This window comes from Phacochoerus africanus, chromosome 7 (genome assembly GCF_016906955.1).
Source record: "Phacochoerus africanus isolate WHEZ1 chromosome 7, ROS_Pafr_v1, whole genome shotgun sequence".
NCBI lineage: Eukaryota > Metazoa > Chordata > Mammalia > Artiodactyla > Suidae > Phacochoerus > Phacochoerus africanus.
The window spans coordinates 104,644,145-104,669,414 of record NC_062550.1 but is presented as its reverse complement, the minus strand read 5'-3'; the positions used below and the strand labels follow the sequence as shown (position 1 = coordinate 104,669,414).

General features: G+C 36.1%; 1 protein-coding gene across 1 annotated transcript in view; it reads left to right on the top strand.

Moving 5' to 3' along the window:
* PTPRQ (protein tyrosine phosphatase receptor type Q) overlaps window positions 1-25,270 on the top strand; it is a 213,112-nt gene that overhangs the window by 76,644 nt on the left and 111,198 nt on the right. Inside the window, exons 25-26 of the mRNA XM_047785804.1 lie at window positions 2,642-2,783; window positions 6,144-6,413. Of these exons, the coding sequence (XP_047641760.1) occupies window positions 2,642-2,783; window positions 6,144-6,413 (412 nt within the window). The remainder of the gene's footprint in view (window positions 1-2,641; window positions 2,784-6,143; window positions 6,414-25,270) is intronic.

Here is a 25,270-nt window from a genome sequence, read left to right as displayed (position 1 = left end):
GAAGTACTGGAATGCTCTTTAGTTACAGGAAGCAGAGGGTAAAAACTCTACAGTAAACATTGTCCCCAGTATTATATGCATTATAATGTATTACTGATGGTATATCGTTATAGCGTCTGTTGCTTACAGAATGAATAATAAAAATCAAAAGCACTGATCAAAGTTATGTCCATTAGAAACAATGTCTTTATTTCTGGAAATCAGGATTACTTTGGAATCTGATAGGTTGAGTAGAATTCAAATTGTGTTTCTCCATAAATGTGGGCTGTTTCCTAGCGGTGTGAAATTCCATTAATGACCCTGACCTCTAATATCTATTCCCAGTTTAATCTTAGCATTTCCTGTGTCTTAATTTGCTTTGTCTGTATCGATCGCTGGGAAATAGATATCAAAAGGGAGAAGGGAGTCATTTCCTTAGTGTAAGCATCTTAGGGTAACCGTGCATTAGATGGAGGGTGGATGTGTATTGCAATCTTTTTCTCAAAACAGAGATCTCTGCCGTCAGCACCATTAACCTGCTTGTAAATTAAGGGCTCTGGCATCAAGTATCTGGGTAGAATCCTCCCTTTGGTACTTACTGTGCTGCATTAGGGCAGTTACTTACGTTCTTATGACTCAGTTTCTTCAAGTGCAAAATGGGAGTTATAAAAATGCATACATTACGAGGTGAAGATTGTAAGGAAAAATCTGTATAAAGCATTCAGAACAATCCCGAACGTATGAGGAACCGGTTAGCTGGTGTTGTTTTTGTACATAGTTTAAAAAAGAACAAATTCCATTCAAAGTCGTAACAGCAATAGAATGAAATGACAGTGCTCCTTTACCTAAATATGAGAATAAGTTATAGCCAATGATGTTGAGACAAATCTATTTCCTCAACAGCAGTGCTGCCATTAACATTCCACTAGTAGCAAAAATGTAAACTTTATAGCACAAAGTGTTAAATATATCCTTTGTGGGGTTGGAGGGAGTAGTTTTCCTTTAAGATCCGCTTTTAGTTATTTCTGTTTACATCTATTTTGTCTTCCATCAACTTTCATAGGCTTATTTTCTTTCACATCCCTTGAAAGCCACTTTAATGCCATCCCTTTTCCTTTCTCAGCTTCTAGTTTCCTTTATCTGCTTTCCTCCCTCTGTGTGGCTTTCTCTCCAAATGTGTTTTCCTTTCTGTGTTTCCGGCTACTTCTATATCTGACTATCTGTTTCTTCTGTATTTTCTTTTCTTTTCCTTTTTAGCCTTTCAAACTGTGTTGAGTTTGTGGAAGCAGAATAATCCAGGACCACTCCAAGTGACCCTGCTCTCCCCCTCAATCCAGCGCAGTCCCCGTGGACGTCAGCAAGATCCAGGTCTGCTGGCAACTCCGGTCACTGGCACATACTGAAGGAAATTATGTATTCCGTAAAAATCTGTTAAAGCTTAGTTTGGGAATATCCCTCACTTGCGTCTCCCTCTTACAACTTGCTCTCGTGTCAGTCTGTCTGCTCTCCAATACCTTTTATTACAATCTCTCGAGTTTGGTCATTCCCCTCGTATTTGCTCACCCTTCCTAACCCCAATCAAAATCCACCTGCTTGTGTTTAATTTCTTTGCGGTAAAGAGCATTGGTAGTTTTCTCTAATAAATATAATAGTTCCTGATGGCAGGGACCACATCTTATATATTGTTATAATCTCCTGATTATCTAACAGTGTGCTTTGTACACAGTAAATGAGAAACTGCAAAGGGAAATGATATAACACAGTGAATACATAAAGTATGTCAGTGACTTGCAAAAGATTAATTTAAAATGTGATTCTAACTCTAAGTGCCCTGAGAGTCAGTATTCTTGCTAAATGTCTACTACCGAAATGTTTAATAAATAAGTCAAAGTGGTATATACTTTGGATCAGATATAATGCAGTATTCGTAAAATTATACTGCGTAGGATATTGTCTTCTTTCTCCTTTGTAGAACTGATTAAAGTGCTGTCTCTGTTCGGACACTTATCTCTGAATGAGCATTTTGTACTTGATGGTAAAATTTTCTTTGAGAAGGTATATCGTTTTATGAACAACTGTCATCACGGTTTTTTTCTTTTTGCATTTTCCTAAGATTGTATAAAAATAGAAACTTAGTTGTCTGGGAAAACTCATTAAGCTTCCTAGGAGCAGAGGTTTGGTTTTGTTCTCTGCTGTCTTCCCAGTCTTGCAAACAGTAGCTGGTGAATAAATTAATTTACCCAGAATTCTACTGAGTATTAAAAAATGAATTTAGATGAATGCAAGAAAAACGAAGTAGCACAGAAAGTTCCTAAGTTGGATTTCAGTTGAGAACATTAATTATAGCCAATTGAATGGAAGTAGTCTGTATGTAATTCCAAGTAAAAATTAGGGAGGCGACATGAAAACATAATATTCCAGCTTTAAAAACAAATGGCGGTTGCCAGATTCTTCAGGACTGAGAGGGTGTCCAGCTCATCCCTATGTCATCATCAGAGCATACCCCGTGGCACACACACAAATGTTTCGTTTAAAAATTTTTAATTTTACTAAATCTTTGATTAAACATTAAAGACGTAATTTTGATGTACTAAGATCTATTTCTTTCAGTTCTGCACTTTGGATGATGCGTTGTGACTAAGACTTTTTTTCTGCTCTTCAGAATATTTCAGGTTTGCAAACTGAGGCCCAAGTTGTTGGACTGGAACCAGTCAGCACCTATTCTGTCAGCATATCTGCCTTTACCAAAGTTGGAAATGGCAATCAATTCAGTAATGTAGTAAAATTCACAACCCAAGAATCAGGTTAGACACAGCTTTTTGACCGTACAATGCTTGATTTGAAATTTCTCATGTTTCCCTTTTCTTTCTCAGTCGATAAGGTAAAGTATCAGTATTTATTTGTTCAAGGGAAGTTGAAGTTCAGTGCTTTAAGGCTAGGCTGGGCCTTGTTGTGTGCCATCACATAGACACATGTTTAGGAGCTCCCTAAATATGGTGCGGTGGGCTAGGAATCCGACTGCAGAAGCTCAGGTCACTGTGGGGTGTGGGTTCAGGCCCAGAGCAGTGGGTTAAAGGATCCAGTGTTGCCACAGAAGCATCATAAGTTGTAGCCGCAGCTCAGGTTGGATCCCTGGCCCAGCATCTTCCACGTGCTGTGGGTATGGCCATTAAAAGAGAAGTAAGTAGAACCACATTTATACATGATTTTTATCTTGAACTGAGGAAGTAAGAGTAAACAGCTAGTTTAGGAATAAAGTGGGCTTCTAGATATGTGTGAAAGTCACCTCATTCTTAGTACCATCTGAGACAGCTGGGGAAGAAAGAAGAAACGAAGCAGTGGTCGCATTTAACAGGTTGAGTTACATTTTCATGGAAAGACATCTATGATTTTCTTCAAGAAGCTTTGTCATGAAGGTCACTGTTGAGTGCATAAGCATCTCTTTACCCCATGGTCCATTTGCAGCGTATGGAGGGGACGGTGAGGTCCATGTAATGTCATTGGTCTCATTAAACAACTTCCCTGTGTTCATGAATGTGTCCTGGCTCAACTTCGTGTATGAGTAGTTTTCACTTCTTACTGATTTAGCGGTGGCTCTGCAATGTACTTTGCTTTCTCTCACCTGGATCATATGTTTAAAAGCACCTCTTCCTCACTTTTTTAGGGGGGTCAGTGATTATTGAGAAAGCCCAAGATCCTCTTCTAGTTATTTTTCCCCTGCACCTCTTGATGCATTTCCTTTTTGTTTTATTAAATCCCTAAATGGAAATTAGAGCCCACTCACTGGTGACTTGATCATTTTGCATTAATTTATGAATACCTAATACTATTTTTTTGTCGTGGCATGCCTATATGCCTAGCTAAGTACATAGTATTCGTAGTGGATAAAAGTTCATGCTCTGAATGCAGTGAGAGTGTCTGGATTTGAGTCCGAACTCTGTGACTTAGTTGTTGTGCAACCTTGGCAAAGGCATGGTTTGTACCTTGAGCTCCCCGAGCCTTTATATATTTAACTGAAAAGAAACACAAAAGTTAGCAGTAGCCACCAAAAAGGCTGTTGTGAGAAATGTGTGTAACGGTTCATATACAGCTCTTACTAGAATGTCCGACACACAAGTACTCAAAAAATATTACTCTTTTATCCTCACTTGCCCCGTTCCCATGTTTCAGATGACGAAGCCATGATTCAGGCAGATAAGATGAAAAGGGCTGAGAAAATTGGTGAATAAACTGAACTTGACTGTTAGGCTCTGACCTCTAGTGAAAAGTGGACACGACCATAGGAAATGCATATTATAAATATAATTACCATAGAAAAATGTTAAACCCATAAAGAAATAGTTATACATATATCAGATTAATGAAAATCAAGACTAATCTTTAGACAGTGCTCTGTAAGCCGATACTTATTTTTTTTACCAGTAAAATAAAATAATTCCACAAAATTCTATGCCTCTATTGGTTAAATAAAATTTTCTACTTTACATGTTTCAATACCAGCTGATTTATTAATTGTTTTTAGGTTTACTAAGTCCCTGAAATAGATGTTCATAAAATTCAGGCTTATAATCTAAATTTAAACAAATTATCAACTATCTCTTAATTTATTTTATGAAAATATTTGTATATATTTTTGAAAATAAGGAAGCAAATTAGTAACAATATTTAACTGCCAGAACCCTGGATCAGCCAAGAAATTGTCTCTTTAATTTTAAATACCACACGCCCCCCTAAGTTATTCTCCTTTAGTTCTGATGCCTTTATTTTTCAGAAGAAGAATGGTTTGTAAAGATAGAAATTTAGGCCAGGGTTGAGAACTACAGGTAAGTTAAAGGTTACTTGAATAGTCCTTTTAATAATTATGCTTTTGGACAGATTGTTGGGTTTTTTTTTTTTCACTGTTTGCTGTCTTAATCCATAAATTGACCATATGCTAATTTTCTTTATAGCATCCTCTTTTTTTACTGTAACAAGGAAAGCCATGCTAACATTTGGGGATATTACACAATCAGACATTTCCTGAGAAGGAACCTCTCTCTGTGTCCCTGGCAGGTTGGGGTATTTCTTGTCAACCAGATCTACCAAATATAGTGGGCCTATAAGAAACTGGATACTTCCAAGTAAATTCAGAGTTCTAGAAAAAGCTGAGACTGAATTAAAAACTGGCGCTGATTATCTTTTCTCCAATAATATTTTATTATTATTATCATTTTTGTCTTTTGGGGGCCACCCCTGCAGCATATGGAAGTTCCCAGGCTAGGTGTCAAATTAGAGCTATAGCTACAGGCTTACACCACAGCCATAGCAGTGCCAGATCTGAGCCACATCTGTGACCTACACCACAGCTCGACCTACACCACACCAGATGCTTAACCCCCTGAGGGAGGCCAGGAATTGAACCCATATCCTCATAGGTACTAGTTGGGTTCATTACCACTGAGCCACAATGGGAACTCCTCTCCAATGATTTTTAAAAAGTACTGAGGAAGCAGGTATTCACAATTCTTTCAAAGAAGCCGTCTGGGTATATAAGCAACACCTCTAATTTAGTACACATTTCCTAGTTCTGTTAGGCCCAGATGTGCCACATCAGTGAGACACCTACATCTACACTTTGCATTAAAAATGTCTATAATAAAGGGCTCTTGGAGTTCCCTGGTAGACTAGTGGTTAAGGACTTGGCATTGTCACTGCTGTGGCTTGAGTTCAATCCCTGGCCTGGGAACTTAGGCATGCCATGAGTGTGGCCAAAAATTAAAAAAATAAAAACAAAAAAACAAAGTGTTGTTAAGACTGCTCCGTCCTGATTAAGAGATGAAGAGGGCAGGATTCAACCATAGGCCTGAGCTCATACGCCTGAGCTTGAGGCTCGCTACACATTTGCTTCTGAAGATTTGAAGATGTGATTGATGCTTGGGCCTAAGGGAATGTTGAGTGATGGATTTAGTATTGCAAGCATTAACATGCTAACAGAAAATGGGCCAATCGCCATTTGATTCAGCTTATGTTCACCTTTGGAGCACATATCGAAAGGTTGATGTGTTAAATTTTCATTCTGTCTCTTCTGCTATATACATAATTCTACCTAGTAATCACATAATGAAATCATGTATTGACTTATGTATGTGGAAATGATAACTTTGGGCATTTGCTTCTCTCTTAAGTTCCAGATGTTGTACAGAACATCCAGTGTGTGGCAACTAGCTGGCAGTCAGCTTTAGTGAAGTGGGATCCACCCAAAAAGGCAAACGGAATAATTACACATTACTTGATAACAGTTGAAAAGAATGCTACAAAAGTCTTTCCTCAAGATCACATGTACACATTCATGAAACTTTTTGCCAATACCTCGTATGTCTTTAAAATAAGAGCTTCAACTTCGGCTGGTGAAGGTGATGAAAGGACATGCAACGTCAGCACACTACCTGAAACAGGTAACTACATGTGAAACAGGTAATTTACATGAAAGAGACAACTAACCTGAAACATGTAACTATCCCTGGACTGTGTCATTCGTTTGTCAGTAACATTGGTAACCTTTATAGCACGTTAAACCAAAACTATAAAAAACGTATTAAAAAATCTAACATACGTTTTTATTCTACACATTTTTACCTCAGGACCAGCTGTATGGTACAATGAACCACCTCTACAACAATGGGAGATTAAAGGTGGAAAAAAGGCAAAAATCTGCTTTATTGTGTTTTTACAACTATATTTCTTATTATACAAACCACAAATTTACTGATTTATGCTTTACCATTATTGAAAATAGGACATAAATATGTAACACACACACACACACAAATATGTCTCTTTTTTTTTTAGGACTGTACCCTGCAGCCTTTGGAAGTTCCCATGCTAGGGGTCCAGTTGGAGCTGCAGCTGCTGGCCACAGCCACAGCCACGGCACCGGCACCACGGGATCCAAGCTGCATCTGCAACCTATACCCCAGCTCCTGGCAATGCCAGATCCTTAACCCACTGAGCAAGGCCAGGGATCAAACCCACATACTCATGGATATTAGTCAGGTTCATAACTTGTTAAGCCACAACAGGAATGCCTCTATGTCTTTGATTTAAATTGCTTTTATAGCATTCTGGATACTTTCTTGAATTCCGTAGTTGCAGTGTCAGACTCACTTTCCTCTATTTCCTTCTCTTTATACCAGCCTTTATCTTTTATATTATTGGAATTAAAATGCAGAAGGAAACTGTCGTGCTCCTTCATTAGTGATCTGTCCTATGCCATAATCTCCTTCGTCTTCTGCTTTTCTCCTCGTTAATAGTAAATGAAAACCTGATTCCTTTCTGATAACACCACTTCCATGGAGGTCCTCCCTCATGGAGACTGTGGGTATTGACATAATCGTTTACCTCCAGCACATCTAGATTCTTTGTCTTAGAAATCTCTTTTAATTCCTCCATCCTTTTGAAATTAGTATCACCCAGTCTTACGCCACTTTTCTGTATTTGAGGCTGTAGGCAGAGCTTCAAGACATAGTGTACCTTCTCTCTGATTTCAGCATCCAGATCAGCATCCTTTTCTTCTCATCCTTACAATCCCTTCTTCACACTTCAGTATTTTTACTATTCATCTGGAATGGATGCATTTCACCTGTTATCTCAAACCATGTCTTTGTGACTCATCTTTCAGGAGAGTCCCAGTTCAGAAAGGATCCCACTTTTTTTTTTTTTTTTCACTACACAGGGACTGATGAATAATGCTGGAGAAAAATAGAAATTCAACTTTAAGTTTTCTAACACATGAATGTTAGAGATTTTGACTGAGGACTGGGTTGGTATAACAACCCTAAACATGTTCAGGAAGGAATTTATGTTACATGAATTTTCTTTCTCCTCCTCACTTTTCTATACCTGTTCTCTCTAATCAGTGGGAGATCAAGCCTTACATTTTTATGTGAGGGATTCTTTCTCCCATTTCACCTACATATAATTAGATTTCTCAATTCATTTCTGCCATGGCTCTGCAACTTGCCCTTTCTTCTTCTTTTTTAAAAATGATTTTCATTTTTTCCATTATAATGGGTTTGCAGTGTTCTGTCAATTTTCTGCTATACAGCAAAGTGACTCAGTCACACTTACACGCATATATTCTTTTTCTCACGTTATCCTCCATCATGCTCCATCACAAGTGACTAGATATAGTTCTCAGTGCTACACAGCAGGATCTCATTGCTTATCCATTCCAAATGTAATAGCTTGCGTCTATTAACCCCAGATTCCCAGTCCATCCCATTCCCTCCTCCCCCTTGGCAACCACAAGCCTGTTCTCCAAGTCCATGAGTTTATTTTCTGTGGAAAGTTTTATTTTGTGCCGTTATCTTAGGTTCCAGAGATAAGTGATATCATATGGTATTTGTCTTTCTCTTTCTGACTTACTTCACTTAGTATGAGGGTCTCTAGTTCCAACCATGTTGCTGCGAGTGGCATTATTCTGTTGTTTTTGATGGCTGGGTAGTAGTCCATTGTGTATATATACCACATCTTAAACCATTCATCTGTCGATGGACATTTAGGTTGTTTCCATGTCTTGGCTATTGTGAGTTGTGCTGCAGCGAACACATGTTGCCCCTTCTCCTTCAACATGACTGCCCCCCGTTTTATATCAGACTTACTGCTTCCTGTAATACTACCTTAAAGTAGACTTATCACCCCTTCAGTATCATCAGTATCATCTTTTCACTCATTTACTCGGATTGAATTGATTCTAACATACAATTTAGAGTAGGTATGTGTCAGCTGGTAAGTTTTTTATCTGAAGGGTAAGAATTAGATACACAGATTTAGGTATCTGAAGCACAGAGGTGACAATGAAAGGAACTCTGTGTAGGAGATGACCCAGGATACCCCAAATGTGTTGCTTATTCTCATTGTGTACCAAACATACCCCAGAATATATCACCAATTAGAATCTGACTTCTATCGAGCTTTCATTCTTTTTAAATATTTATTTATTTACTTATTTATCTTTTCCAGGGCCACACTCACAGCACTTGGAAGTTCCCAGCCTGGGGGTCGAATAGGATCTGTAGTTACTAGCCTGTGGCACAGGCGCAGCAATGCAGGATCTGAGCTGTATCTGAGACCCACACCACAGCTTATGGCAATGCTGGATCCTTAACCCACTGAGCGAGGCCAGGAATCAAACCCACATCCTCATGGATACTATTCGGATTCTTCAACCACTGAGCCATGACAGGAAGTCCTAGCTTTCATTCTTATATTCTTCCTCTACATCTCTTCATGCACCTGATGATTGCAGCCAGACTTCATTTATTCAGCACATTTGATTTCGCATGTTCAATTCAAAAACATTTATTAAGCACCTGCTATAACAATTGATTAGATTTTCTTCTTTAAACATATCCAATACCTTATCACCATTACATTGCTTAGCTTCCAGTGCCTATATTGCCTTTCTATGTTACACAAAATTGTATTCATTCTTAAAAGTCAGCTTAAATGTGTGTGTGTGTGTGTGTGTGTCTGTGTATGCATATGTGTGCCTGAAAGTCTTCAAAGACATACTAAGCTGTAAAACTTCAGATTCCTGGACTTCACCCTAGACTTGCTGAACCACAACCTCAAGAGATGAAGCCTGAGAGTTGCTGTCATGGCTCAGCAGAAACTAATCTGACTAGTATCCATGAGGACTTGAGTTTGATCCCTGGCCTGGCTCAGTGGGTTAAAGTGTTGCTGTGAGCTATGGTGTAGATGGCAGACCCGGCTCGGATCTGACATTGCTGTGGTTGTGGTGTAGGCCAGTGGCTACAGGTCTGATTCGACCCCTAATCTGGGAACCTCCTTATGCCATGGGCATGGCCCTAAAAAGACAAAATAAGTAAATAAATAAAAATTAAAAAATAAAACAAGTGAAAAAAAGAAAAAGATGAAGCCCAAGAATTTTTAAGAAAAATTTTATTGGAGTATAGTTGACTTACACAGTTGTGTTAGTTTTAGGTGTACAGCAAAATAATGAGTTCTACATATACATGTATCCATTCCTTTTCAGCAAGAAGCTGTAGTTTTAAGTATCTCTCCAGATGATCTGATGCTCCGTAAATTTAGGGAAATACTAGGGTAAATTATTCAGGAATTTCGATGGCAAGTGATATGTGGCAGTGAGGACAGGCAAACAGTGTCAGCAAGGTCCAGAAAGGGGTAGCAGGTGTTTCCCCAGTGGGTGGGCAGCAGGTCATTGTGATGCAGAGTCTGAAAGGAGGAAATATGTGCACATCCAGGCAGGTGGTCTCCATCAGGGTGGCCTAGTACCAGGTAAAATAATGATCTTTGGAGGGAGCTGAGTCTCAGGGAAGTGGACACAAAAGACAGCACAATAATTCTGAGGTAAATGAGGGCTTCAGGACTCAAGAACTAAGGCAGAGGACTCTTACTATTGACTTCGCTGGTACTCATGGTGATTGCTTAGTTGCAGGAATGAGGCAGGGTTTCAGCGAGTAGAACTGAGATATATAAAGTAGCCATGTGTATTTGATGGAAAGACACCTGAACTTAAGGATACGTCTTTGTAAAAAAAAAAAATTCTTTTATTAAGATTGAATTGGATTTTAACTCAGGATTAAAAGACCACATCAGGAGAGATTGAAGGGATTCTAAATCAATGAATTAAGCAGCTATTAGGCATTTTGTATTATGTACTCTCTTACTACTGAAGAAAACTATTTCTCAGAGTTTGGACTTCTGACTCTCTGTATCAGAATATACATTCCTTCAGACCTATGGAATCTTAATTGAAAAAATAAGACTCACAGATTTTCATTTAAACAAGATACACAGTCACAGAGTGCTGCAATTTGAGAACTGCTCTATTCCACTGTAAATTCTTTGCTGTGGAGACTGTCATTTGTCTTTGTTTTACTCAGTTCTTAACGGAGGACCTTGGGCAATCTAGACACATTTTTGTAGAAGAAAGAAATGTAATTGTTTTCTCATGAAAGTGGTAATTTTTCATAAGGGTTGTACTCCCCTGAAAAAAAAATGTATATATTTGCCTTTTAGGGCTGCACCTGCAGCATATGGAGGTCCCAAAACTAGGGGTTGAATGGGGGCTGCAGCTGCCAGTCTACACCACAGCCACAGCAACCCATGATCCACACCACATCTGCGACCCACATCACAGCTTGCGGTCACTGAGCGAGGCCAGGGATCGAACCTACATCCTCATGGATGCTAATCGGGTTTGTTATCACTGAGCCACAACAGGAACTCCTCCTGCGATATGTTATTTTCACATTTCCATCAGACGAAGTTACAGATATTTTTTTGCCCAGGCAAATGTAAAAGTGTATTTTTTCAATTAAGGAGAGTCATTCACATGAAACATGAATATTAATTGCTGCTTCAGAAATATTCAAATGATTTTTTTTTCATTTTTAAAATTAGTTTTCAGGTCTAGTATGTAATTTATTTATGATTATAATATTTATTGGGTAAAAATTTTTCTTTATCTGAGTCACATGAATTGTTTGTTGATGAGACATTAGTAAGAACTGGAGATTCATTGTTCAGAATGGAAGCAGTTTTATAGCTGTTGCAAACTTCTAATTTATGGGGTCTAAGATTAGTCACAGTGTAAAGTCAGCTCTGAGTCACTGACTCTGTACTTACTTCTGACATAAAGTAAAATCAAATTTGGCTCACTCCCTCACTGCCTAGTCTCTGACCTTAACATTCCTTCCAGGGATTATTTGGTGTTTTTCTCAGTGTAAACTTGGTCATATCTGGGCACAGTTAAACATGCATCGTGATGATCAAATTTATGAGGAGATTAGTGTTCAGTGTCTAAACAGGTTCCATTGTCACAAACACATTGAAATAGGGCAAATACAGATGAAGGCCCCCAAACCTGGTAATTTTACCAACATTTTGTGTCCAAATATATTATATGCACCAATAAAAATACTATAGCAAGTTCATATGTCTGCAAGACTTAGCTTTGAAAATCTCAAATTCGAAATGCATGCACGTATCTATATTATTTTGCAATCTTAGTAAATGTGGTGATTTAATATCGAGTGTGAAAACTTGTTCTTTTTTCCGGAAGATGATTTTATAGTTTGGATTTATTTAAAGCTCTTCCAAGTTCAGTAATTTAAAATCAAAAGAGGAAAATAAGCTACATCTTTTGGAGGCCCAAAACTTAATTGAGGGAAGGTGAAATACGCAGTTGTGGTTTTTAGGGGTGTCATTTTCAGCAGTGTTTTCTTTATTAGCTTTTTGGCCAATAGGAGGTAAAAGGCACTTAGAGGGACTCACTGGAAGTCCACTGAGCTTGCAGATGTATCAGTGGATCAGGACTGAGTGGGGGTGTGTTTATCTTCCCTGGTTTTTATCCACTTCTACCCTGGGTTCTTTCAAATATCTCTGACTGTTTAATGGCATATATGGAGACTCTCAATCCTCTTCTCCAAAGCCATGACCTCCATTCTCCTAAGAACTATTTAAGAAATGCATTTGTTTGGTGCTTTATCTGGATCCCTCTTTCATGGACGTCTCTGAGCAATGTAGAGATTACTGGGCAAACCAAGATCGTGACTCTATCTGACTTCCATTTACCAGCTTTTTAAAAAAATAAATATTTACATCACTTATAAGAGTTCAGATCCTTCTTAAATACCGTATGTAGACTGATGTAGGTGGCAAAAGTGTTTCTCCAGGCTGCAAATTGATGTACTAATTCCAAAGTCCACTTCCTGCTTTGTCTGCGTCCCACTGACACTGCTCTCCTCATGTGAGATGAAGAGCCGTCACATGAGCAGGGAAATCATGTGACCCCATTGGTTCCTAAGCTAGTGAACTGGCATGCTCTACTTACGGGACAGTTATTGCTGAAAGCACAAAAGCCATTAGAGTTGACTGTCACAGATCGGAGAGAAAGAGCTGTAACATTCTATTTTAATTGGAGTTCAAGAGTTCTATAAAGTGTATTTCACACAGATTTAGGTATTAAATGCAATACTTTTCTTAAAAGTCAACGTCAAGTGAGAAGTATTTTTAATACTTGGGGTGTGTGGAACATTTGACCAATGTGTGTGCTTATTTCATACTTACTAGGCCAGGATCTGTTTGGGGTTCAAGTTTGGATCCCAAATGCCATGGGTGATCTCAGCTCTGCAGGTCCAAATAATTCCACCATTATTGCAAAGACATAGCATATAAGTATAAATCAGTTAAACACAAGCCTACATCAATATGTTAGTTAATTGTGTGGACTGAAGATTCAAATAAGAATTCAAGAGGAATGCATTTTATTGAAGGCTGTACGGAAGAAGTGGGACAGGAGTTGGATGTTCCAAGCCTTTGGAATTTATAGTGAAACCATAGTGGTTTCATTCCTAAATAATTGGTTATTTGTGACTATTTTTTTTCCTTGTTGGGTTCACTAGAAGTTTGTCGACTTTATCTTTTCAAAGAACCATTTTTTTGTTTAATTGATTTAAATTGCCACAGCTCATCTAATATGAAATAGATAATTTGAATAGCCCTACAACTATTAAGGATATTAAATTTGTAATGGTTTCTTTCAAGAGAGCACCTCTGCATAACTGCCATGTGTGGGCAGAAATTGAAAGACAGACAAACAGAAAGGAAAAGAAAGGAAAGGAAAGAAAAAAGGAAAAACAAAAACAGTGCAGCCTAGCAAGACAGAAAACTTTTGGACCATAACAGCTCTATCCAAATACTACAGAAAAAAGCTGTGGCCCCACCCCCTCCCATGACAACAAAGACCCAGTGAAGAACCTCGTCTTCTGCTTTCAACAGCCAGTAATGAGGTACCCTAGCCATCCTTGATGGACTGGGGTCAGCAAAGGCAAAATAGGGAGCCAGAACTTCTACCCTTTCCAGAGGTAGTAAGACTCTTCCACTGTGAGAGCTGTAATTACACTGGGGAGCTGTAATGAGGCACTCCTATCCTTCTCAGTGGAAGCCTCACGGACAGCCCTCTTTCTCATGCTCTCCCAGCATCTTCCTCTAGGGTGTCAACACAGGCCAAGTGGGGAACTTGGATTTCTGCAATAAAATTGCACCTTTGATAAACTGTATTTTCATTTCATATCAATTCAACAACATTATACTGTATTTTTACAAGATGTTCCTATTGAGGGAAGCTAGACGAAGGGAATACAGGATTTCTCTATATTCTTATAGCTGCATGTAAATCTACAACTATCTCAAAATAAAAATTTAATTAAAAATATACCCCAGAAAATATTTTACCACATCGTTGTCCAAAAATAATTTGTATAATATCACAAGCAATGCAATGCAACATATATCAGTGCAATCAATATGTAGAATATTTCAACGAGAGCAGTTTCTCATGTTGCCCTTTCATAGTCACACCTAATTCCTTCCCACCTTCCTTTCACCTCCCCCAACAATCACTAGCCTCCATTTTCTTTAATAGTGTCATTTCAAGAATGTTATATAAAATTTTTTTGCATTGATTGACATGTTCATATGATTTTCTTTTTTAGCTTGTTAATATGGTAGATTACATTGGTTTTTTCTAATATTGAACAAGCCTTTGGTCTCTGGAATCATCCCATTTGATCATGGTATGCTTATTTTTATTTATCACTGATTTCTACTTGCTAATACTTTATTAAGGATTTTTTGCCTCTATCCATGAGGGATATTGGTCTGGAGTTTTATGGGTTTTTTCACTATCTTTATCCAGTTTCAGAATCAGTATCAGGGAATACTAGCTTTCCAGCACAAGTCTCTTCTAAGTTCTGGAAAAGATTGTGTAAAATTGGTGTTAATTTTTCTTTAAATATTTGGTAGCGTTCTCCAGTGAAAATATCTAGGCACGGAGGTCTCTTTTTGGGGAGTTTGAAAAGTATGTTTAAGTTCTCTCAAGATCTTTGGTAGCTTAAGGATTATTTTGTAGAAGTTTAGACTCAGTAGAAGATGATGCTGGGTTTTGAAGCTTGGGTTTCATAGGCAGGTACACTCATGTTTTCTTAGATTATCTGATATAGAACAATAAAATAGCCAAGTTCTAAATTTTCTTTTTTGTTGTTCTTCAGTATGCTATGAGAAAGTATCAGTTGTGTATATCAAAGGACATTCTTCTTTTTATTTGACTTATCTTAGGTGGCGGAAGTTAGGGAGATCTGATACTATGGGTATACTAAAGCACTCATGGTAAGCTGCTATGTGGCCCCATCCCTATTCATGAAAATAGTGAGATTTATACAGAGGAGTAAATAGGAATTCTAAGATACATCTAGGGAAGACACACATCAGGATAAAGGCTTGTAATACAAGGGGTCAGGCTGAGATCGAAGCATGAAAGTAGTACAGGATGTTGTATTGAAGAGTATAGGAGGTGAGGTGAGTTTCTTGGGTTTTCTTTTCCTCATATATCCCAGAAGCCAGCAATTTCCAAATGCCACCAGCTCAGACCAGAAAGACCCCAGTAAAAGCCTGCTCCCTGTACCTGAATAGTTCAAAAGCATCTATATACTTGGAACCTAAATATCCCTGCACAAATTACTGAAATTCATGTGGTGGATCTGAAAAATTGGGAACTCTGCTAAATTTAGAGTAAGAAGCAACGTTAGCAATTCTGAAATCATGAATTTTTTGGCCATTCTCCTAAATCTCTTTAGATAGAGGACCTGAATTTGCCCACTCTATAATGAATCTATTTCTTTCTTTCCTTTTCTGTGTTTTTCCTTGGGTCCTGAGTTCTCTCTTTGCTTTGCCATCTCTCCTCCTTTCAGGGTCTTCTTATGTTTGTTCTATGTTTGGCATCCACAGATTTAGTTATAATTAGAGGAAGGAATTAGAGGAACACATCTAATCCATCTTCTTCAAAACCTGAAGTTCAATATCATGTATGTTTAATATCACGTATGGTACCCTTTTAATCCATATATTCACGATTAAGTTATTTAATACATATGAGGTACTCTGCCAGGGGTGACAGGGAAGACTATGATGAAACAAAATTATTTTCTTGTGCTTTTAAAATTTTAAATTATGTGATTTTAGATCTTCATTGGATTTCAGAGATAACCTCATTCAGTCATTTCATTTTGCAAACATGGGAAATGAAGCACAGAGGTTTAGTGTCTACTGAGTGTGCTTTAACTAATTTTTAGAACTCTTACTAACCCAGAACTCTTTCTACTATATTGCGATACTTTTCTTACTTTAGAAATTCAGCAGATCTTTTGAGTTGGCATTAAACGATATTTCTAGCATTATTTCACAATAGCTAAATAGATTAATTATAGAGTGGGGAAATTCAGGTCCATCGTATGAATTTCATTAATTTGTGCAGAGATATTTATGTTCTAAGTATATAGTCTTTTGAACTAGTAAGGATTTAAAATTTACAAAAACCTACACTTATATTCTCAAATATGTGTTTGACCTATGTGAGTTAATAAAATCCATAAAATACTGAAGCCATTTTGGGAAATTTTACAGTTTCTAGACACATATATTTTTTATCCTGGATCAGTTCCAAAGGTGTAATGTTTGCTGTTATGAAATTATCTTAGGTATCAAATTCTAAATTATAAATTTAAAGGTCCTTTTAAATATAATTCCTTTTGTAAAAAAAAAAAGTGAATTCAAGTTACTCTGTGTAATTCTGCTTGACCCCATTGATGCTCTAATACCTTTCATTAAGTAGACTCCAGGCAACCACTCTTTTTTCTTCATCCCAGCTCCAGCTAAAGCCAGCTGTTCTTCAAGCAACATTTTATTAACTTATTTAGGAACTGGGGCATATCTTGTTACCCTATTTTCCATTCCTGTTCTATGCAGCTGTAGCTGATACTTTTCATAACAGCCTTTATGTATCAACCTCCTCCCCCATTTCACCTCATTTTCTTCCTACTCTCTTTTACTTCACTTTTTAAGTAAATTATGCATGTTCATGTGTGCATGTAAAAGCTTTCTTTTTTTCTTTCTTCCTGATAACCATTTAACTTGAAACTTCAGAAATGTGCTTGTTGTTTCTCTGAAATCCTGAACTTCAGGGAAAGTATATACTAATGGTGTAAAAACTCTGAAATGTAGAATAAATGAGTGTTAATGATAGAAACTAACAATATTACATTAATGTAGCAACTTAAAAATCAGTGCAGTATGAATGTAAAGAAAAGTCTTCAAACAAAGAGTAGGTTGTGCAAATTATTATTTATTTCAACTTAGTGAATTTCAGATATAAATTTTACACACTATAAGACAACAACTTTTGGGGAAGAAACTATTTTATAAGACATGCAAAAATAGCAGAAACTATGTAATGGAAAACTTCCAAAATTCAAATAAAGTAATATTTCTTATTCTATTAATGTTAATTATTATAGTTTAAATATTCATAACCTATTATCACTGCATCCTTGAGTCACCAATTAGTTCTGTGAATTAATACCTTATTAGGAAGAATTATTACTTTAAAAACAATTTCCCCAGTGTTAGAAACATACTAAATATTATTCCATATGGATAATAAAGTGAAATCTATACCAATTAAAAGATATGTTAAAAATCAATAGCCCAATTTTCTGATATTAGTTAGTAATTAAGTTAGCCTACTTTAGATTGGACTTTTTAAAAGCCAAGATTCCATTTGTAATTTTTAAACTCAACTGCATTAAGTTAATATTTGTTACATATGAGAGATGTACATTTTTAAAGTTTATGCTTGAAATTTAAAACTAAGTTTGTATTTAGAATGTTATTACACTGAAATTACTGTGTATGACATGCTCTCTAGAAACTGGAGAAATTGCTATTCTCATAGGTACTATTAGGAAATTTGCCTGAAGATTGAACAATTACCAAAAGAGAATTGAAAGTAGTTTTTGACATATTTGTACTAGTCTGTAAGTCTTCTTCTTTTCTAGTATGGATATAAAAGAAATACAATAAAGCTAATGATTTTTTCCATGTCTATATTTATAAAATATTAGGTAGAAAGAATTAGTGTCTATGTGCTATAATATATGACTTACTTTGAATATTATTGCTACACTTTTAGGGGAAAGATTTTTTCTTTTCATTTTTTAATGCTTTTTTTAATTGTGGGAAAATATTTTATACAGTGAAATGCACAGAACATAATTGTGAAATTAAATGAGTTTCCACACATGCAGATGGCCATGTAGCACCACTCAACAGCATACAGAAATTTCTATCCTACACAGAAAGTTCCCTTGTTCACCCCTCCCCAAGGCAACTGCTTTCCTGATTTCAATCAACATAAATTAGTTTCAGTTGTTCTTGAGCTCCATGCTCTTTTATGTCTGGTCTGTTTCTTTCAACATAATTGTGCAACTCATGTTGTTGAGGGTATCATAATTTGTTCTTTTTATTGTTGAGTCATTTACCATTATATGAATATCCCACTGTCTCTGTGTCTCTTTTCTTTAGATGGACATGTGGATTGCTCCACACTAAGTGTTATAAATAAAACTGCTCTAGATATTTTTGTATAACACCTTTTTGTGGAATTGCTGGATCTTAGTCTAGATACATGTTTAACTGCTCAAGAAACTGATGATTTTCTAAAGTGGTTGTACTAATTTAAATACTCAACCAAGAGCATTGTATGAGAGTTCTAATTGTTTCTCAGTATCAGCAAAATTTGGTGTTATCTGTCTTTTTAATTTTAGACAGTCTAATTGGTTATATAATAATTTCTCTTTAAATTTATAATTAAAATTGTAAGTATAATTTTCATTTCAGTGATGATTAATGATGTTAAACCCTTTAACATGGTTACTGATGGTTCTTATAAAGGGAGTCTCTGCTTTACCTTACCAGATGTGGGACCATAAAAGTGACTGGGAAGGTGTCTGTAAAATGTGTGCAAAGCAACCCTAGTAATCGGTAGGGAAAATGATGATTGTTCCATAATCTTAACCATTTTGTCACTGCATTAAAAACTCTTTTACTCTGTTATAAACATATAAGAAATGAAAAAAAAAGCAAAACTATTTCTTTGTTGCACTTGTAAATTAAAACAGAACTACTGAGAATGAAAGCATTTGATTTCTTTGTTAAAAACTTATCAAGAATGGTTGCTTTCTTTTTGTCATTGTTAAGCTTATCATATAGAGAGAATATTTTTTCTATGATTTGGTAATTTTTATATTCCTTTCAAAGTTTGGATCAGTTTCCAACATGCATATGGGCATGTGACATATGCACAGTGGAAGATAAGGAAGCAGTATAACTTCACACTTTGCTGCCTGTGCATGAACTAAGTAGCAGATGCACAGTGACCAATCGGTGATAGGTTTTGAACAAAGTGACATGATTGGCCTCCGATTATGATGTACCTCTGTTATTTATGTAGCAATTTGGTGAACAGAAGAGCTAGCAGTGAAGTTTATGCAGTTATTCATAGCAACATATAAAGGTAACAAAGTTTAACACCTGTTTTGGGCAGACAGGTGTTATTTAGTTAAACCATAGAAACAGAAATTCAAAGCATATTAGAGCATTGTTCTATTGTTTGGGGGAAGTTTCTGTCAAGTCTTTAGACCATTTTTATTGAGTTGTTTTTCTTTTTAGTATTGAGTTATAGAAATTCTTTATGTATTTTGAATAAAAGTCTTTTATCAGATGTATGTAGAAGAAATATTATCCCTTTGGAGTTCCTGTCATGGCTCACTGGTTACCGAGTCCGACTAGGAACGATGAGGCTGCGGGTTCAATCCCCGGCCTTGCTCAGTGGGTTAAGGATCTGGCGTTGCCGTGAGCTGTGGTGTAGGTTGCAGATGCAGCTTGGATCCCACATTGGATCTAGTGTTGCTGTGGCTCTGGCGTAGGCCAGTGGCTATAGCTCCAATTAGACCCCTAGCCTGTCAACCTCCATATGCCACAGGATCGGACCTAGGAAAGGCAAAAAGACAAAAAAAATATATTATCCCTTAGTAAATGGCTTGACTATTTCCTTAATGATACTTTTGGATGAACAGATTATTTTAAATAAGACGAAATCCAAATTAGCAATTTTAAATTTCACATTAGTAAATATTTGGTCCTAAGAAATATTGTTCATTTCAAGATCATGAACATACTACCCTGCCTTTTACTCTAGAAATTTTATGGTTTTAGCTTTTACATTTATATCCACAATTCATCTCAAATGTTATGTATATGTATAGTCTGAGTTATGATTTAAAGTTCTCCTTAAATATATGTATTCATTTTTTCTGAAACTGTTTTTAAGCCTTTCCATTTCCCTATTGAATCACCTTGCTAGCTCTGTTAAAAGTCAGCCAACCGTGTGCACTGGAATCTCTTTATGGAATATACTCTCTGCCATTGATTTGTATACTTTTATGGCAGTACCACACTATCCTGATTACTGCTGTTTGTCATTAAGCTTTACAACAAATCTTCAAATCAGGTAGTAGGTTCTAAAATGTGGTTTTTTTCAATACTGTTTTAGCTATTTTGTCCTTAGCGTTTCTATGATCAGAATCATCTTTTTATTTCATTTTATTTATTTATTTATTTTGTCTTTTTGCTATTTCTTGGACCGCTCCCTCGACATATGGAGGTTCCCAGGCTAGGGGTGGAATCGGAGCCATAGCCACCAGCCTATGCCAGAGCCACAGCAACGCAGGATCTGAGCCGCGTCTGCAACCTACACCACATCTCACGGCAATGCCAGATTGTTAACCCACTGAGCACAGTCAGGGACTGAACCTGCAACCTCATGGTTCCTAGTCAGATTCGTAAACTTTCACCAAAAAGTTCTGTGGCATTTTAATTGAGATTGCATTGAACCTGTACATGATTTTAGGGAGAAATGCCCCCTAATATTGAGTTATCTAATCCATGAACATGGTATATGTCTCTACTTTCAGGTTCTAGTTTCTTTCAGGAGTGCTTTGTAGTTTTTAGCAAATGAATTTTAACATGTCTTTTGTGAAAATTATTCCTATTTGTTTTATGTCTTTTGAAATAGAAGTAAGTTTTAGTCACCAGTTGTTTGATGTAGAATCTAGAAATACAATTGATTTAGTATATTGGTACCATATCTGACAACAGCTAAATTTGCTTTTTAGTCCCACAACGTTTTTTGCTATAGGTTTAGAATTTTCTACAATAAAAATGTCATTTCTTCTACAATTAAAGTCAATTTTATCTTTTTCTTTTTAAATTTGATGACTTTATTTCCTTATCTTGATGCACTGGCTAGACTGTCTGATAGTATATTAAGTAGAAGTAAGAAAAAAGCAGTTTGTTCCCAACTTGAAGGGGAAGCATCAGTACTTTACCATATTGTATGATGTGTGCTGTAGGTTTTTGGTAGATGCCCACAATCATATGCTTTTTTCTCTTTATTCTGTTACTGTGGCAAATTGCATGATTGATTTTTTAATATTAAATGAAATTTACATTTCTAGAAAAACCACACTTGATGCAGTATAACTTTATATATGTCTTGAGAAGTGTTGATGAATTTTATTAATTTTTCAAAGGAACTAACTTTTGAACTTGTTAATTTTCTCTTTTATTTATGTTTTCTATTTCATTGAAGCCTCATCTTTACTATTTTCTTCCTTTTAAATATTTTGCTTTTAATAAATGCTTCTTTTTCTGCTTCTTATGGTGAAAGTAAATATCATGATTTTTTTTTGTCTTTACTTTCTCCCCCCCCCATTTTTATTGAGGTATGATTGACAAATAAACATTGCCTATATTTAAAGTGTATAATGCAGTGCTTTGATACATGTATACATCATGAAATGATTCCCCCAGTCAAGCTAATTAACCTCTCCATCACCTCAGATATTTATCTTTTTTGTGTTTGTGGTGAGAATACCTAAGATCTAATCTGTTAACACATTTCAAGTATATAATACATCATTATTAACTATAGTCACCAGGTTGTACATTAGCTTTTCATAATTTATTCATATAACTGAAAATTTTTACCCTTCGATCAGTATCTCATTATCCCCCCTACTCTCCTTCAGCCCCTGGAAACCACTGTTCTACTTTTTCCACAAATTTGATGTTTTTTAGAGTCCACACATTAGTAAGATCTTGCACTACTTACCTTTTTGTGTTTAGCTTATTTTACTTAGCAATGATTTTAAGCCTTTATTGTTTTCATATATAATCATTTATAGCTATAAATCTCTTTCCAATAATTATATATCACAAGTTTTGACTTTTCACTTTCAGATAAAAATATTTTCTATTTTCCTTTCAAATTTCTTCTTTGAACCATAGTTATTTAAAATATGTTTAATGTCTAATATTTGGGTCTCTCCTAGATATCACATATCATCCATTTTTAATTTACCATTATCATTAGAGAATATGTCTGTAACACCTACTTTTTAAAAATCAGTTAGGACAGTTTCTCTAGTTCAGCATTTAATTTATCTTGTTGGCTGTTCTTCCATGCTCACTTGAAAGTAACAGATATTCTTCAGTTGTCTATGATGCTCTATGTATTAGTTCAATGTGATGGATAATGTTTTGCAAATCTATATCCTTACCTTTCAGCAAAAATTGTTTTATCAGTTACTGATAATGTAATGTTAAAATATCCATATATATTTTGGATTTGTTCTTAAATTCTGTCAGTATTTTGTTCGTATACCTTAGAGATTTTTATTTAATGTGTACATATTTATTATTGTTGTAACTTCCTATTTAATCATAAACTGTTTCCTTTTCTGTTAAAACACTCCTTATCTCAAAGATTCTTTAGTTTGACAATAATATAGGCACATGATATTTCATTTACTCTTTGCATTGTAAGTTTTTTCCTATCCTAACTTTGAATCATTTGTATCATATTTAAACTGTGTGTCTAGTGGATAAATTATGTCTCTTATGGACAACGTATAATTGAGACTCATTTTTTATCTTGCCCAACAATCTCTGCATTTTAAATGAGCATTTAATATATTTATATTTAAAGTCTTTATTAAGTTAGTTGAGTTTAGTTCTGTTCTGTATATGTTTTCTATTTGTCCCAGCCTCTTTTTATTTCGTTGTTCTTTATTGCCTTCTTTTGGGTTAATTGAATAGTTTTAGTTTTCTCTTTTAATTTCTTTACAGGATTTTTATCTATACTTCTTTGATATATTATTTTAGTTGTTGCTCAAGGGATTGCAATATGATTCCTTAGTTTATTGACATAGTTCCCTGTGCTGTATAGCAGGACCTCATTGTCTATTCATTCTAAATGTAACAGTTTGCATCTACTAACCTGGAACTCCCAGTCCTACCCATTCCCTTCCCCTCCCCCTTGGCAACCACAAGTCTGCTCTCCATGTCTGGGGGTCTGTTTCTGTTCTGTAGATAGGTTCATCTGTAACATTTTAGATTCAACACATAAGTGACGTCATGCGGTATTTGTCTTTCTCTTTCTGAATTACTTCACTTAGTATAAGAATCTGTAGTTGCATCCACGTTTCTGCAAATGGCATTATTTTGTTCTTTTTTATGGCTGAGTAGTATTCCATTGTGTATATGTACCACATCTTAATCCATTCATCTGTCAATGGACATTTAGGTTGTTTCCATCTTTTGGCTATTATATAAATAGTGCTGCAGTGAAGATAGTGGTGCATGTATCTTTTTCAATCAAAGTTTTGTCTGGGTAGATTGATGGTAGTTCTATATTTAGTTTTCTGAGGAACCTCCATACTATATTCCATAGTGGCTGTGCTAATACATTCCCACCAACACTGCAGGAGGGTTCCCTTTTCTCCATACACTCTTCAGTATTTGTTATTTGTAGCCTTATTAATGATAGCCATTCTTACCAGTGTGAGGTCGTACTTAATTTTAGTTTTGATTTGCATTTCTCTAATGATTAGTGATGTTGAGCATTTTTTCTTGTGCCTGTCAGCCATCCAAATATCTTCTTTGAGAAATGTCTTTTTACGTCTTCTGGGTTGTTTGCTTTTTGAGGTTGAGCTGTATTAGTTGTTGCTATATTTTGGAGATTAAGCCCTTGTCAGTTTCAGCATTTGCAGCTATTTTCTCCCATTCTGTAGGCTTCCCTCCCTCCCTCCCTCCCTCCCTCCCTCCCCCTCCCTCCCTCCCTCTCTCTCTCTCTCTCTTTCTTTCTTTCTTTCTTTCTTTCTTTTTTCCTTCGCTGTGCAAAAGCTTGTAAGTTCAAGTAGGTCCCAATGGTTTATTTTTGTTTTTGTTTCTTTTGTCTTGGGTGACTAACCTAAGAAAAAATTTGTACAGTTGATGTTAGAGAATGTTTTGGTTTTGTTCTCTTCTAGGAGTTTAAGGTGTCTTGCCTTAGTTTAAGTCTTTAAGCCATTTTAAGTTTATTTTTGTGCATAGTGTGAGAGTACATTCTAATTTCATTGATTTACATGTAGTTGTCCAGTTTTACCAGCACCACTTACTGAAGAGACTGTTGTTCTACATGCAGATGGGCTTTTTTGATTTGTTTGTGGGAGAAGGTGACCACACATGTCTTACTCCTCCACCGTCTTGACCACACCTCCAGTTGACTGTAATTCAAATTAACACTGTACAACTTCACATAAAGTATATGAACTTTGCAAAACTATAATTCCACATATCATATATTTGACATCTATGTATTTTAAGCAATTTGCATCTATTTACATTGCAAACCCCACAACTTGTAGCATTATTTTAAATTACATCACTAGTAGACATTTAAATAAATAAATAAATATATACATACACACATATATATATTTGTCTTTTCTTTTTTTTTGTTTTTTTGTTTTTTTGTCTTTCCCAGGGCTACAACCGAGGCATGTTGAGGTTCTCAGACTAGGGTTCTAATCGGAGCTATAGCCACTGGCCTATGCCGGAGACACAGCAATGCCAGATCTGAGCCACATCTGCAACCTACACCACAGCTCATGGAAACGCTGGATTCTTAACCCACTGAACAAGGCCATGGATCAAACTCGCAACCTCATGGTTCCTAATTAGATTTGTTTCTGCTGCACCACGATGGGAACTCCTAAATAAATATATTTGATGATTACTGTATTTCCCATATAGTTACCATCATTGGTGTTCTCCCATTTCAGTAGTTATAAGTTACACCTAGTATCATTTCTCTTTTAGGTAGGGAACTTCCAGATTTTACTTATTTGAAATTCTCACATTCTCACATTAAATTCTCTCAGATTTTACTTACTTGAAAATAGATTTTGCTTCACTTTTGAGACCTATTTTCTCTGGATATAAAATTCTAAATTGGTAGTCATCCCCCTCACCCGATATTTTCTCTTTA